The following is a 12,977-nucleotide window of genomic DNA, read 5'->3' as shown; positions in this document are numbered from 1 at the left end:
TGCATCCCGAGAAAATGGCCATGCAATCTCTGGAAAGGTCTGCCAGAATTAAAATGTGCCAGACATGGCATAGACCATACAATCTTCGTTAGGTGTCAATCAAATCTGTGCTATTTTGAGAAGGTGAATACACTCGTAAATAAGTGTAATTATTTGGGTAAACTACATCTACAATGTCAAAATAACAAATGTTGGATAAATTGCCAAACCGATTTGTAGCCAATTGACCATTCAACACTTTTTATCCACTTCACACAGAGAGTAGTCATAATCTCGAATAAACTACCCAGCGATGTGGTAGAAGCTGAAAGTTTGGGAACATTTAAAAATAGACTGGATAGGATCCTTGGATATTAATGGACACCAAATGAGCACAATGGGTCGAATGGCCTCCTCTCATTTGTAAACTTTCTTATGTTCTAACACTTCTTGGTCCTACAAGTATCTTTCTACTATTTGTGTTCCTTGTGATTCAGAGTGTTCTGAGGCTCAGAGTATGCGGATGCTCAGCACCCCGAGGACAATGAGAGCTCTCCTGGTGTGTCACAGGGTATGGGAGGGGCTCATCAAGTCCATCCATTCCAGCACCCTCCCCTGCTTCAAGCAGATCAGTGGTAACATGGGTAAGGGAATTACTAACATTGAAATTAAGCATTGAGACTTTACTGTTGCGTAAGCACACTGCAGAGCAGTGTTTTTAACCAATATAATCTTAAATGTTTGTATGAAGTATTAAATTGCATTATCATATTGATATTGTGCTGTCTATATAATGTAATTATTGCTCTCCTCATCAATTCAGTTGCATTAACCAGCTGTTTATGGGATCTGATTGGGCAGCAGGAATAGTGAGTTAGGACTAGCTGTGGAATATTAATCCATCCTCCTCCCCTCAGCAAGTGCAGTTCGTGATGGAAGCGCACAGAGAACCGCCCCCCTGCTAACTGCCACGCCCAGCCGCGCTCTAGTGGACCAGCCAATAGAAATGCGGATCCAGCATCTGCCTCTGGATAAGCCATTCACAATGCGGTCCCGCCTGCGCAGTGAGGACGGGGAGCTGTGGGAAGCATCCTCACACTACCGCAGCGACCAGAAGGGCACTGTGATCTGTGAGTACTTCACTGTGAACTTTACCTGAGCTACCTACTCCCACCACTAGATGACAGTATCTTTTAAGCAGTGGACTTGAATGTGTGGAGTTTGTTGTTGTAGTACTCGGGTTTAGTCCGTTAGCTAGCCTCTCACTCCAGAACCTCTTCAAGTGAATTCAGTTTTACCTTGGTCTAAACCCATGGCTCCATGTACAGAAAAGGGGATACTCTGACATAAAACAAGATTGAAAAAATGTCCCCAATTTGAAAGAGACATTTTACCTTTGAGGAAGTCAATACTGGAGTTTTATTATGGAGCACAGCTAATGGGGAAACCGTGACTAAGAGAGAACTTGCATATTACCTTTCATATACAATTAATTAGTTTAATATTTGAATAACGATAAAAAAAATAATTTATTGCTGCGCAGGGAAACTCAGCAAGAATACCCCAGCAAGCAATTTTTGGTTTAAGCATCAGTGTGTTTTGATTCTAAAAGACCATTTTTAAATCTCATCCCAAAATCATTCTATAGTCGTATAGACTCAATTGTAGTGAACTGAAAGCAGTGTACTAACTGGGGATGATCCCGTGGTTATTACGCAGCTCTGTACTAAACACGTATAAAAGTCAAATATCCATTGCAACGAGCTTGGTGGCAGAAGTTAGTCCCCAGCTGCGGACTAAGGTCTCCATTGCAATTAACCCAAAATAACCTCTCCTTCCCTCTATAGGGTAAGCTTGGGACTAACTTATTCCTGCTCCTGCTATGGATTAACTATGGATGGTACCATACAAAGTGGAACAAAATGTGAAAAAATGCAATATATTGACAACTTTTGTAACAAAATATACAATACATTTGTTTTGTTTTTAACATTGACAACATATTTAATTGTTAATCGTGGCAAATGCTCTGGTGTACATGGACAATATTTGATGCCACCGCTGACCATTACAAATAATAATTACCAGTGTGCAAATTGCATTTAATAAAAGCTTTCAGCTGATAATTAAATAACTGAACATATTGAAAGCCGTACAGGATTTATTACCAAGCTGGAATTTTAATGCAATATAATATGAATAATTGTATATATAATGGGTTGTATGTAGCCTATAGCCCACTTGTGCCAATCGTATTGCAGCAATCCTGAGGCATTGCTAAGGGGCCTGGGCCTGTGGCACGGGAGACAGGGTTCGAATATCTCTGTGGCCGGAACATCCAAGGGTGTTACTGTATATTTGTTTAACATGCATGGGGTAGGGGCTGTGATTCAGTGTTGATAACTCCAACTTGGGATGGTTCTTGTATAGTAGATTGATGTTGGAGGTGCCAGGTCCACACCTCTGCTTGTGCATTACATTTGTTTTCTTAAAAATAATTCAGACCAACATGGTATTAAACATTTAGTGTAGATAATAGGTTTGAGATCTTGTTTCGGGAAGAAAAACATGCAATGAGATGTATTTGTGGCCCAAAACTACATGGCAAAGGCTAAATGACACTTTCATACATCATTGTCTTGTTTAAAAAATAATAATAATAATAATAATTCAGATGGGAAAAAATTTGATCTACTATGCTGCTAAAATATAATGCACTACAAACAATCGCTCAGATTTCCTAGTTGAAACAGGGCCTGGCCCTCTTTACTGACTTCGCTTCCTGTTTGGTAGCATAACAAACTTAATCCTTAGTACCGTTCTAAAGCTGGGGATCAGAAAGATTTACAACTTTGTTCTGTTTATTTTTTCAACGCAACGGGTACTTACTTAGTATGCAGCTGGGGATGCTCGCAAGATTAGCTAGTATGTAACTTAGTACATGGCTTCGTACTTCCTCTGCAAGTTTTTTGCCACTGACCCATATTCCACTTACTCCAACTACAAGGCTTGGTGCACTTTGTATGTTCCAGACCTCCATTAATTTGTGTATCACAGTACTGCCTATTTTCAGTCCTAAACAAAACCTCCTCCATTTCCGCTAGTAAACGCATCCCCTGGATTCATCCTAAAGTAGTCCTTGTGGTTTACACTCTCCGTACCTTCAATGCTGTTGAGCACTCAATGTAATGTGTCATTTTCGAACATGAATGCCACATATTTAGGGCAGTGTGTATTTTGTGCTGGGATGGGGGTGCTAAACTGTGCAGCAGGGGGCTGACTGTCCTCTCTTCCTTTAGTGTCCCGGGACCAGTCTTTGGGGGGTTCCTATAGTGGCCTGGAACCCATGGGTTTGTTCTGGAGTCTGCAACCTCGTGGGCAACGGGGCCTGAGGTAAAGGATGTGTGAGTGGGTCTTTGTCAGTCTGTGTTGGTCAGTTTACCAGTGTCAGTCAGTGCATCAATCAATCGGTCATTTAGTCAGTCCAACTACTGTTGAGTAAGGGCTCTACCTTATTCAGTTCTGTACTGACTTTAATTGCACACTTTTCAAATTCTCGTTCTTAGGGTTTTGATTTAGACTCGGAGAGGTCACATTTATTTCGAATTGACCTTTTATCCTCCAACCAATCACAGATCAGATATTTAGGCATCTGCTTATGATGGGAACTTGGCAAACCCCGGATTAAACAGTCTTGTTTTTCCAGGCTCAGGAAAAAGAATGCAGACACTCCTTTCACAGTGGAGATATCCGTGATCAACGGACACGTTGGCTCCTCTGACTCCCCAGAGGGCTGCCATGTTGGTCAAGAGCTGCAGGAGGGGGCAGTGCTGGCTGCAGTGAATGTGGAGCGCTGGTACATGGCACCAGGAGTGCGCAGGGTGGAGGTGCGAGAGCAGGGGGTGGTGGGCACCCTCTTCTTGCCTGCAGGTGAGAATTGTCTTGGGAGGGGGCACTGAATAGTGTCTAGGGAGCACTGGCTCCTGTTTAGGTGGGAATTTGTTGGTGAATGTGGTCATTTGAGGTGGCACTAACTAAATACATGGGTCTCCTATTGCCTGTGTTGCAGATTGATGGGTAAAAGTGCCTGTCAATGGTGGGGTTATTTGCCCTTTGTATAGATGACTCAATACTTTGATAATACATTAGATATTCCATTCATACCAAGGATCATGCTACAGTGTTTTAGTCTACGAAGGAAGAATCTGATTGGACCAGAGTGTCAATCCTTTATTAATTCCCCTTTGGATCTTTGTAGCCAAATCGGAACTCTCCTTGCAAGGGTGAGGGGATTTGTATTAGTAGGGATTTGACTTGAAGATCTTGCTTTGATAAACAGAGGTGAATGCAGACACGGGGCTCTCATTCTTGTGTTCCAACCCAGGTCCAAATTAATTAATTTTGCGGAGAAGTATTAAATGCAGTATCAATTGTAAATGCATAAGAGATGCATGAAAAATCTGTAAGAAATGTCATGCATGTTCAATAATTCAATTCAGTCAGAAATGGAGAGATCACTACCGTAATTACATGAGGAGCACATCTTGGGTTCATGTGAAAATACTATGCTGTAGACACCCTAATAGACAGCTGCCCTTTCTGTCCTCGTCTCCCTCCTCCCCAGGTCCAGGACCATTCCCTGCTGTGCTGGACATATGGGGGATGGGTGGGGGACTGAATGAGTACCGGTCTGCCCTCCTGGCTTCTCACGGATTCGTCTCTCTAGCCCTGGCATACTGTGGGCACAAGGAACTGCCTGAGCCACTGCACACCGTGAATGTCGGGGATCAGTACTTCGAGGTAAATGAGAGACGAGGAAATAATCAGAAAGTATGTGAGGAGCTCAACTAACGGTGTTCAAGTTTCGATGCCACAGCAACTGACTTTTATAAAAACGGTGGTAGTGCAACCTGGCCGATTTGCTCCGGGTTGTTCAGATTAGTTGGATGACTCTTGTGGACCGCAATTTTCAAATAGTGTCACAGATTCTAAATGGGATTGAGATCTGGACTTGACTGGGCCACTGTAGGACATTCACTCCAATGTTGCTTTGGCCTTGTAATTGGGATCATTGTCCTGCTGAAAGGTACATTACTTCCTATGTTTCAATTGTAGGTTCTCTTGCCGTATGTCCCTGTATTTTGCTCCATCCATTCTTCCTTCAATTTTAACAAGATGCCCAGCATCATACTTCCATACCATACTTCAGTACAATTTTTTTTTTAGTAACCACTTCTTTCTTGCCAACCTCCCATATAGGCCAGTGTTATGCAGCGCTCTTGATATGGTTGACTGTTGTACCATTACTCCACTCCCAGCCACTGAACTCTGTAGCTCCTTCAAAGTGATTGTTGGCCTATCTGTCTCTTCTCTCAAGTCCTCTTGAGCGCTCATTTTTGAGGGATGGCGTTTTCTTGGCAGTGTCTGGGTGGTGTGATGTAGCTTCCACTTCCTGATTCTTGATCCAAATGTGCTCCCTGGGATATCCAAACCCTTTTAATCTATGCATTTATTACTTTAACTTCTGTAGAATGCTCTGGTCTTCATTTTCCTTCAAATTCAGTCTGACCAATGACTGCTTTGTAAGCGGTCTGCTTGGTGTCTATACACCTTACAGGAAACTTAAATTGTGTATTGTCTGATATTAAGGGTCCTGTGTTTTATGCAACATCTTTTGTTTCCCCACGATATCCCTGCAGTCTCTACAGCTGATAAATGTTTTCAGTTAAATAAAACCAACGCATTGATTCATTCGAACTAAAAATGTTTAAGATTTGTGCATGATTCCCCTGAGAAATGTGAATACCAATTTTTTTAGTAAATTGTTGAAAGCTTGTGGAATTTTGATTTTGTCATGGTGCTCCAGGTTTTGCAGATCGTTAGGAAAAAATCCTAATTTTAATATTTTTAAATTCTGAATCTGAGACCACAATATGTGGATAATGTGTTGGGGGCTGAATACTTGTTCAAGGCATGGGATGTTGCAGTATTGCCAATATGATTTCAGTATTTTATATACATTTATATACAAGGAATCAATTATGTGGTGTACACTAAAACCTTTTGAATGTATTGTATATTCTAAAATCTCATAGACACATTAGTAAGGGGATGCATGTGCCTTTTAAATTTCAGTATCTGCTGTTTAATCAACCCGTGTCTTGACTGATTAAAGGGAATTTTGAAAATTATGAATCAATAAGTGACCACCTTGCCCTGAGAATGCAGCCTTAGAAAGCAGGTCATATAACACCCAGGGCCCTACTTATCTTGTGTAGGTTTACTTTTACCAAATTTCAATTAATTCAAACTCATTTATTAATTACTTAATGCAACTTATTCTACACTTGGCTGAACTAGTTTCCTTTTAATTAAAAGAACCCTACATTACTGCTACATATAGTACAATGGTACATACACATGCATGACTGACAGATTTTTACTGCTACAGAAACGGCACACTACATCTGAAAGTATAATATTGCTTAACATACATAGGCAATACTCTACACTATTCTTGATAATCTACACTACACTTGACTGACTACTACACAGATTCTTACTGCTACAGAAACCGTACATGATTCTTCTGAACCTACACTATTAGTGCTTTATATCATTACATCCATACTATGCTATTACTGTAACACTCTCCATACATTATGCAACACAAACAATAGTTCACACTATACAACTGCATGCACACTACCACTGCTTCACAACTACACAATTACTGCTAATCCTAACCTTATCTCCAGAATGCACCTTGGTAGTGGTTTCATTTTAAAGGAAGTAGATCACAATTCTCATTGCGTCCCAGCCAGTAGAAAGAGTCAGGGCTCTGTGTTTCTGTTCACAGACTGCCATGGGGCTGCTGGATAGTCACCCCCTGGTGTGCGCTGGCAGGGTGGGTGTGCTGGGCCGGTGCTTCGGGGGGTACCTTGCCTTGCGCATTGCCATGGAGATGCCCAATGTCAATGTGAGTATAAGTGAAAGAGTTATGTGGAGAGAGACTCTGATCATCAATGGAGGTTGAGAATGAGGTCACTGATGCAAAGAGAGGGAGACCATATATGAATTTCTCTTGGTAGACTTTATGGCAACTTAATTTACATAAAAAACCTGTATAAACATAACAGTGCAGTAATACAATTGGTACAATAAACATGCATCATAATATAATCTAACCATGGGTAAAGTAGTTATGTCCTGGATACATGTGTTAAAGGAGGGGGTTGGCATAGGAAATTGCAGTGAAATTGAAGATGTGCAAAAAATGTATTGGAAGGAGCATAAAAAAAGCATAGTATAGTAAGAGTGTATAAGCGTAAAAGTGTGGAGTACCCCAGAGGATTAGGATGTTGTATTACAGGTACAGTCTGAACAGATGCATCTCGATTAACCACTGGTAGGTGATCGGAGACAATGCAGTCCTGACCTTGGTGTAAAGGTCGTTCCACCACTTGGGAGAGAAGGTGCAAAAGGAGCGGGCTCTCAAGGAAGGGGAGTGGAGAGGGGGTTCAAGTCATCTGGCACAGGAAAACCAGAGTAGTCTGGAGGGAGTGTACGGAGAGCGGAGTCTGTAGGTAGCTAGGTGCAGTCTGGTTGAGGCAGGGACAGGTAAGAGTCTTGAACTGGATGCAAGCCGCGATTGAGAGCCAGTGGAGGGAGCAGGGTAGTGGAGTAGTGTGTGCGAATCGAGGCAGATCTTTGCTGAGTTCTGGATGAGCTGAAGCAGTGACTCTGGAGGAGAATGTAGATGAGAGCAGTAGAGGTTGAGGGAGGCAGGGATTTTGGTCCTCTTCCATTTCAGTTCCAGCAAAGATATGGAGGCCATCCAGGGCTGAGGTGGTGGACACGGGCAGACATAAGCTGGAAGTATCACATTTGATGGAGATGGGGAGAATTAGTCAATAGGAGGTAGGAATGGGAGAATAGATGGTGATAGAAAGTGGGATGAAGGGGGCGTCAAAGATGGGGATGGAAGAAATGGGGATCACAGACAGAGGAGTGCAAGGCCACTATTTTCAGAGAGGGAAAGGGAGATCAGGGAGAAGAGGATCATCAATGGAAATCAAGAAAGACCTAGAGAGAGAGTGGGAACTTTGAGAGAAGGGGAGGGGTTGCACAGAGTGAGGTCACATAGACCAAAACCATGATCTGATGAGGGGGTATTGGTTAAATTGAATCGGGATAGAGGGGGAATTTTGGGGAGGGGAAGTGACTCTTGCTTGTATTCCTGTACTGTGGTGTGATCTGCTATTTAAAGTTAGAAAATGCTAATTGTGGTGTGACTCAAGGTCGCTCTGCATTTCAGAACAGTGTGGGAGAAAAACGTCAAATTCTGACCAAATGTATCCCTTGCATTACATCACTGCCCCATTGACATTGTTTAAAATCAACCCCCCCCCCCCCCCCCAAACCAAATCATCCTGTCGGGATGGGCACAGTTCATACACTTGCCCTGCATTTATCACCCGGGCATAAAAGCTACAACACTTGGCAAAGTACATGTGGGGGGAAAAGCAGGGAGTGCAAACTGGGAAAGAAGACTGACTACCCGGATACAGACTACTTTGAGCATGACCATGAACAAATGACACTGGTGCTCTAAAACAACCATGTATTAAAGAAATCATAGCTACAATCCAAAACCTGTATGGCTCACACCCTACACAGTGCCACAGTGTACAACACACTTCCTTTTGTAGCATACTTTTCGTTGCCATCTGTAAGTTTGATATCAATTGAGTTCAGTTTATTTTACCACTCTAGCCCAGGTGTGTGGTCGGAATCTCGGCTTCTGCGGGACTGAAGATCAACGTGACCAAGGAGCGGATGAATGATTTTATGAAAGAGTAGGTGATTGATTCTTATTACAAAATGTTCGAGGCTCTAGTTGGTGTATTGAAAGCCTCCTGAAAACCCTAACTTTCCAACTGATGTAATTATGGTTGTCTGAGACTAGAGAGGCATGGGTTTGAATGAACCAACATGGGAGAACGAGTTCATTGGTTCCACAGTTTAACTGAAGAAAGATCACCCTGGTCAGGTTTCTGCCCTAATTCAATGGACAGGTGGGTGAAATTTACTCCCACATAATGTAGCATGGGAATTGCTACAATAGGAAGCATATTGGACTACAGAGCACCATCATTTCTCACTATACAAGCGATCATGGGTAAGTATAGTGTAATGAACAATATTGATTTAAAATTTAAGAATTGAGAAATTAATGCCTCCAGTGCAGTCCTGTGCTTCAGTGAATCACATGATCGGTACTATGTTGTAGCCTACAGCAGGGTTTAATGGAGAACTTTCACATTCTCTTTCTCTCAGGAACCAAAAGTTCTGGTGTTCAAATGAACAGGGATACGTCATCTTCCGAGGAATGTCTCTGCCCAGCAATGTTCCACCCGAGTACAAACTAAAGGTACCAATGCCCATTGTCCCACACTGGTACACCATGCCATATTAACACTGGTACACTGACATATACAACACTTGTAAACATTGACACTGAAACGCAACATCTAACATTGTGTACCAATGACACTGGCTCATGCTGATGCACACTGGCACCTTGATCAAATATTTTAAGGATATCACTGTCAGAATTGAGCACACAAATGCCAATAAAGTACTGGCCATTGTATTACCCATTGTAGTAATGCACAGTAAAAAGCCTGGCATGAAGAACAGATGGGTGTCAGACAACTGCACATTGTGTGTGTGTTTTATAGGTTGAGAGCCTGCACTGCCCCCTGCTGTTGATTGCCGGGGAGGATGACCAGGCTGTTGCAGCCATTGAGAGTGTTGATGAGGTGAGGTGATGCTGCCACTGACTGCTACACACACACTATACTGCACTGCACTATACCTACTACACACATGCTATACTGCATTGCATTACACCTACTACACACACACACAGTACTGCATTGCACTACACAGTACTGCTTCCCTAGTGCACTGCACAGCACTTATATACGCTAGCAGCACAACATAACGAAAACCTATTGCTACATCACACACCCTAAACTGCACTGGACCGCACTGCCCCACATATGGCACTGCACTACACCTAGCGCTGCTGCCCTAGTACACTGCACTAAAGTACACTGGCATTGTATTTCTACAAATGCATTAGAACTGCAACATACCATACTCTATTATTGGTACTCGCCCAACTTTCACAACACTATACTCTAGTACCCTACTATTCTACACTTGCCCATTACTGCTGCAGAAACTGTTCACTGTTCCTATTAATCTACACTATATTGCTTTTCACAATACAATATTGTGCGTGTAGTCCTTACACTATTCTATCCACCCTATGCAGATACTTTTACACGTGCTGCAACTCAAGCAATCCAATACACTATACAACTGCCACTGCTAGATAACTCTACACAATGACTACACACCCAGCACTATTACTGCTACATGCATAGTGCTACTAGCAATCTCAAATTGGTAAGGTATTAAACATTTTTATAAGGAATATTTATGGTGCACAATTTCCTTAAGTATTGCTTTTAAATTGTATTTTGTGTTGATTTTATTACTGCACTTGTCGCCCTAGTTAAGGGTGTCTGCTATGCAGCAGCAGCAACAAGCACAATACATCTTTGTAGTCCTGGGGAGAATTTATTAGCCTGAATTAAACCAGGTACGAGGAATGGGGCCCTGTTTGGTCTTTGTCAAAGTGTCCGGATCGTGAGGCTAGGTCAGTGGTTCCCAACCCTGATCCCTCTGTCTGCTGGTTTTCATTCCAGCCCAGTTGCAACTGAGCAGTCGCCACCAGTTAAAGAGCTGAACACAACTGACCAGGTTGAAATAAGACCATGAGTTCAATTAAGAGTGCAGTTGGGACGAGAACCCAGCGGACACTCCTGACCTCGAGGACCAGGGTGCTGAGCCACTAGTCTAGCTAGTAAATCTGATCTTAACCCTTTATGTGCCAGATCGAAGAGAGGCTGGAGGCAGTAGGAAAGTCTGGCCTGTTGACCCGGATCCAGTACCCGGGTACTGGGCACCTGATTGAGCCACCCTACAGTCCCAATGCCCGGGCAACACTCTTTGGCACTTACCCCAAGAAAAGTATGCCAACCGCCTCCTCTCCCACACACTCTTGCTCCTGGTCTCCCCGTCTCTCAGATCTAACTACTATCCAGGGGCTGGTTGCATTCAATTATATTAGACTAGTTTTAATTTGCATAAAAATTAAGACCAAGGCTAGACAGAAAAGTTAGACTCGGGGTGGGGGGGTGGGGGGGGAGAGGCTATCTTTCCATTGAGACTGCTTGTACATATTAAATGAATACTGCCAGTGAATTAATTGCCTTCTGTTAGTGCACATATAAATTGTTCAATCGGGACAAATTCATTTGGATTAATGAAATTCTCTGTGTAAACCTAGACAATGGTTCTTCCTCAAGGGTACAAAATACATGTCCAACACAGACAATGTACAGACTAGCTAATAAGGATGTAAATTCTTTACTATGTGCTATTGGGGGACATTTTAGATGCCTTTTGCAAATGCACTCTTCCTCTCCCTCTGTCAGTGATGCCTCTTTGGGGCGGTCAGCTCCAGCCCCACGCTGTGGCCCAGGAGGATGCCTGGAAGAGGACTCTGGGATTTCTAGATCATCACCTGAGGGCAGACTACCCTTTTGTGAGTATTTTGGTCAATTAATAACCGGATTTTAGTCAATTGAGCACATTTGCACTGTGGTTTTACAGTGATTGCCTGTTGGCTCAACATGCTGCACTGTTCCATGAATGAGCTGTGCTGTAGGAAAAAGATCTCAAACACTTATGGTGTTCCCGCAGTCCAGTGTAGTTGAGCAGTGTTTCTTTAGTTTTGTTCCACCAGTGTGCTACCAGGCAGAATCGAGTATGCCACAGAATACAGCAATCTTTGTATATCTATTTTTTTTTTTTTTTTAATAAGGTCCTTCAATATGTAAATAAGCTTATCAACACAACCTCCAGAATCTAATAAGGTTTAGTCTGATTTTCATGTTTATAATGGTCTGGAGTTTCTGCTGCACGGTATGTAGGTTTCTTTAACTTGAACTGCTTTGGAAGCACAGTGAAGGATTGTGCAACCCATAGGAAAACACTGCAGAAGTGTGGTTAAACTGCAGTCAGACAGTGTTTTCTATGATACATTTACCAAGGTCCATTGTTGGCCTTTCTCTCTGCACTGCCCTCAGAAAGAGCCAGAAGATGCCGCAGCTGTCATCCCTCTCATACCAAGACAGGAGCTCTAATGGCTGAGGAGCTTAGGAAAGGGGGCCAGCTCCTCTTACTGAAAGATGCATATGGAACCACATCACAGATCTACTCTAGCAGACTTGTGCTTTCTGAGGAACATCTACTGCAAGAGTCTCCAACCCTGGCCCTGGACAGCCCCGATCCAGCCTGTTTAATAGGTCAACTTTGCTTCATCATTATCTAAAGGCATTCAAATATTTGAACCAGGACAGCTGAGCAATTGTTTGGATTATCATGCACTGAGCAATGAGAAATTATTTTCACAATTATGTTAAGAATTTATAAGTAATTAAAAAGTGTACTTAATGAAATGCACACTTCCAACATGTTCCATCAATCAGGTTTGGGTTCAAAGTAGGACAAGTTAAGTAATCCATTATCATCAATAACATAATATTGCTAGTTATGCAAATAAGTAAAACGTGTTAACACATGTACTACTGCATTACATACAATTATTGACTGTTTTAAAGAGTGCTTAAAATAAAGTTTAAAATATATAATATGCAATAGTCTGATCAATTTAACAATGAGTCCTGGTTTGAGCTGTGCAAAACTGGTTACCCAGCTGGTTTTGAAAACGTTCGCTTTGTTTTGCGTGCTACAACTCGTTTTTTGTGTGCTGGTGTTTGCTTTGCGTGTTCCTGAATTCTCGCACAGTGAGTGACTGGGCATTCATTGCCGGTCCAAACTCGCTGACGGGCACTTTT

General features: G+C 42.4%; 1 protein-coding gene across 1 annotated transcript; it reads left to right on the top strand.

The window, feature by feature from the left end:
- Window positions 1-480: 480 nt before the first annotated feature.
- On the top strand, window positions 481-12,772 carry LOC136752689 (bile acid-CoA:amino acid N-acyltransferase). Its single transcript, XM_066708205.1, has 12 exons — window positions 481-623; window positions 897-1,109; window positions 3,279-3,372; window positions 3,686-3,909; window positions 4,604-4,779; window positions 6,839-6,958; window positions 8,755-8,837; window positions 9,319-9,412; window positions 9,723-9,803; window positions 10,950-11,085; window positions 11,553-11,662; window positions 12,207-12,772. Exons 1-12 carry the CDS (start codon window positions 497-499, stop codon window positions 12,261-12,263), a joined length of 1,515 nt encoding a protein of 504 aa, XP_066564302.1. The 5' UTR covers window positions 481-496; the 3' UTR covers window positions 12,264-12,772.
- Window positions 12,773-12,977: the final 205 nt, after the last annotated feature.

Source organism: Amia ocellicauda, chromosome 7, assembly GCF_036373705.1.
Source record: "Amia ocellicauda isolate fAmiCal2 chromosome 7, fAmiCal2.hap1, whole genome shotgun sequence".
In the NCBI taxonomy this organism is placed as follows: domain Eukaryota; kingdom Metazoa; phylum Chordata; class Actinopteri; order Amiiformes; family Amiidae; genus Amia; species Amia ocellicauda.
This window is presented reverse-complemented; position numbering and strand designations above follow the sequence as displayed.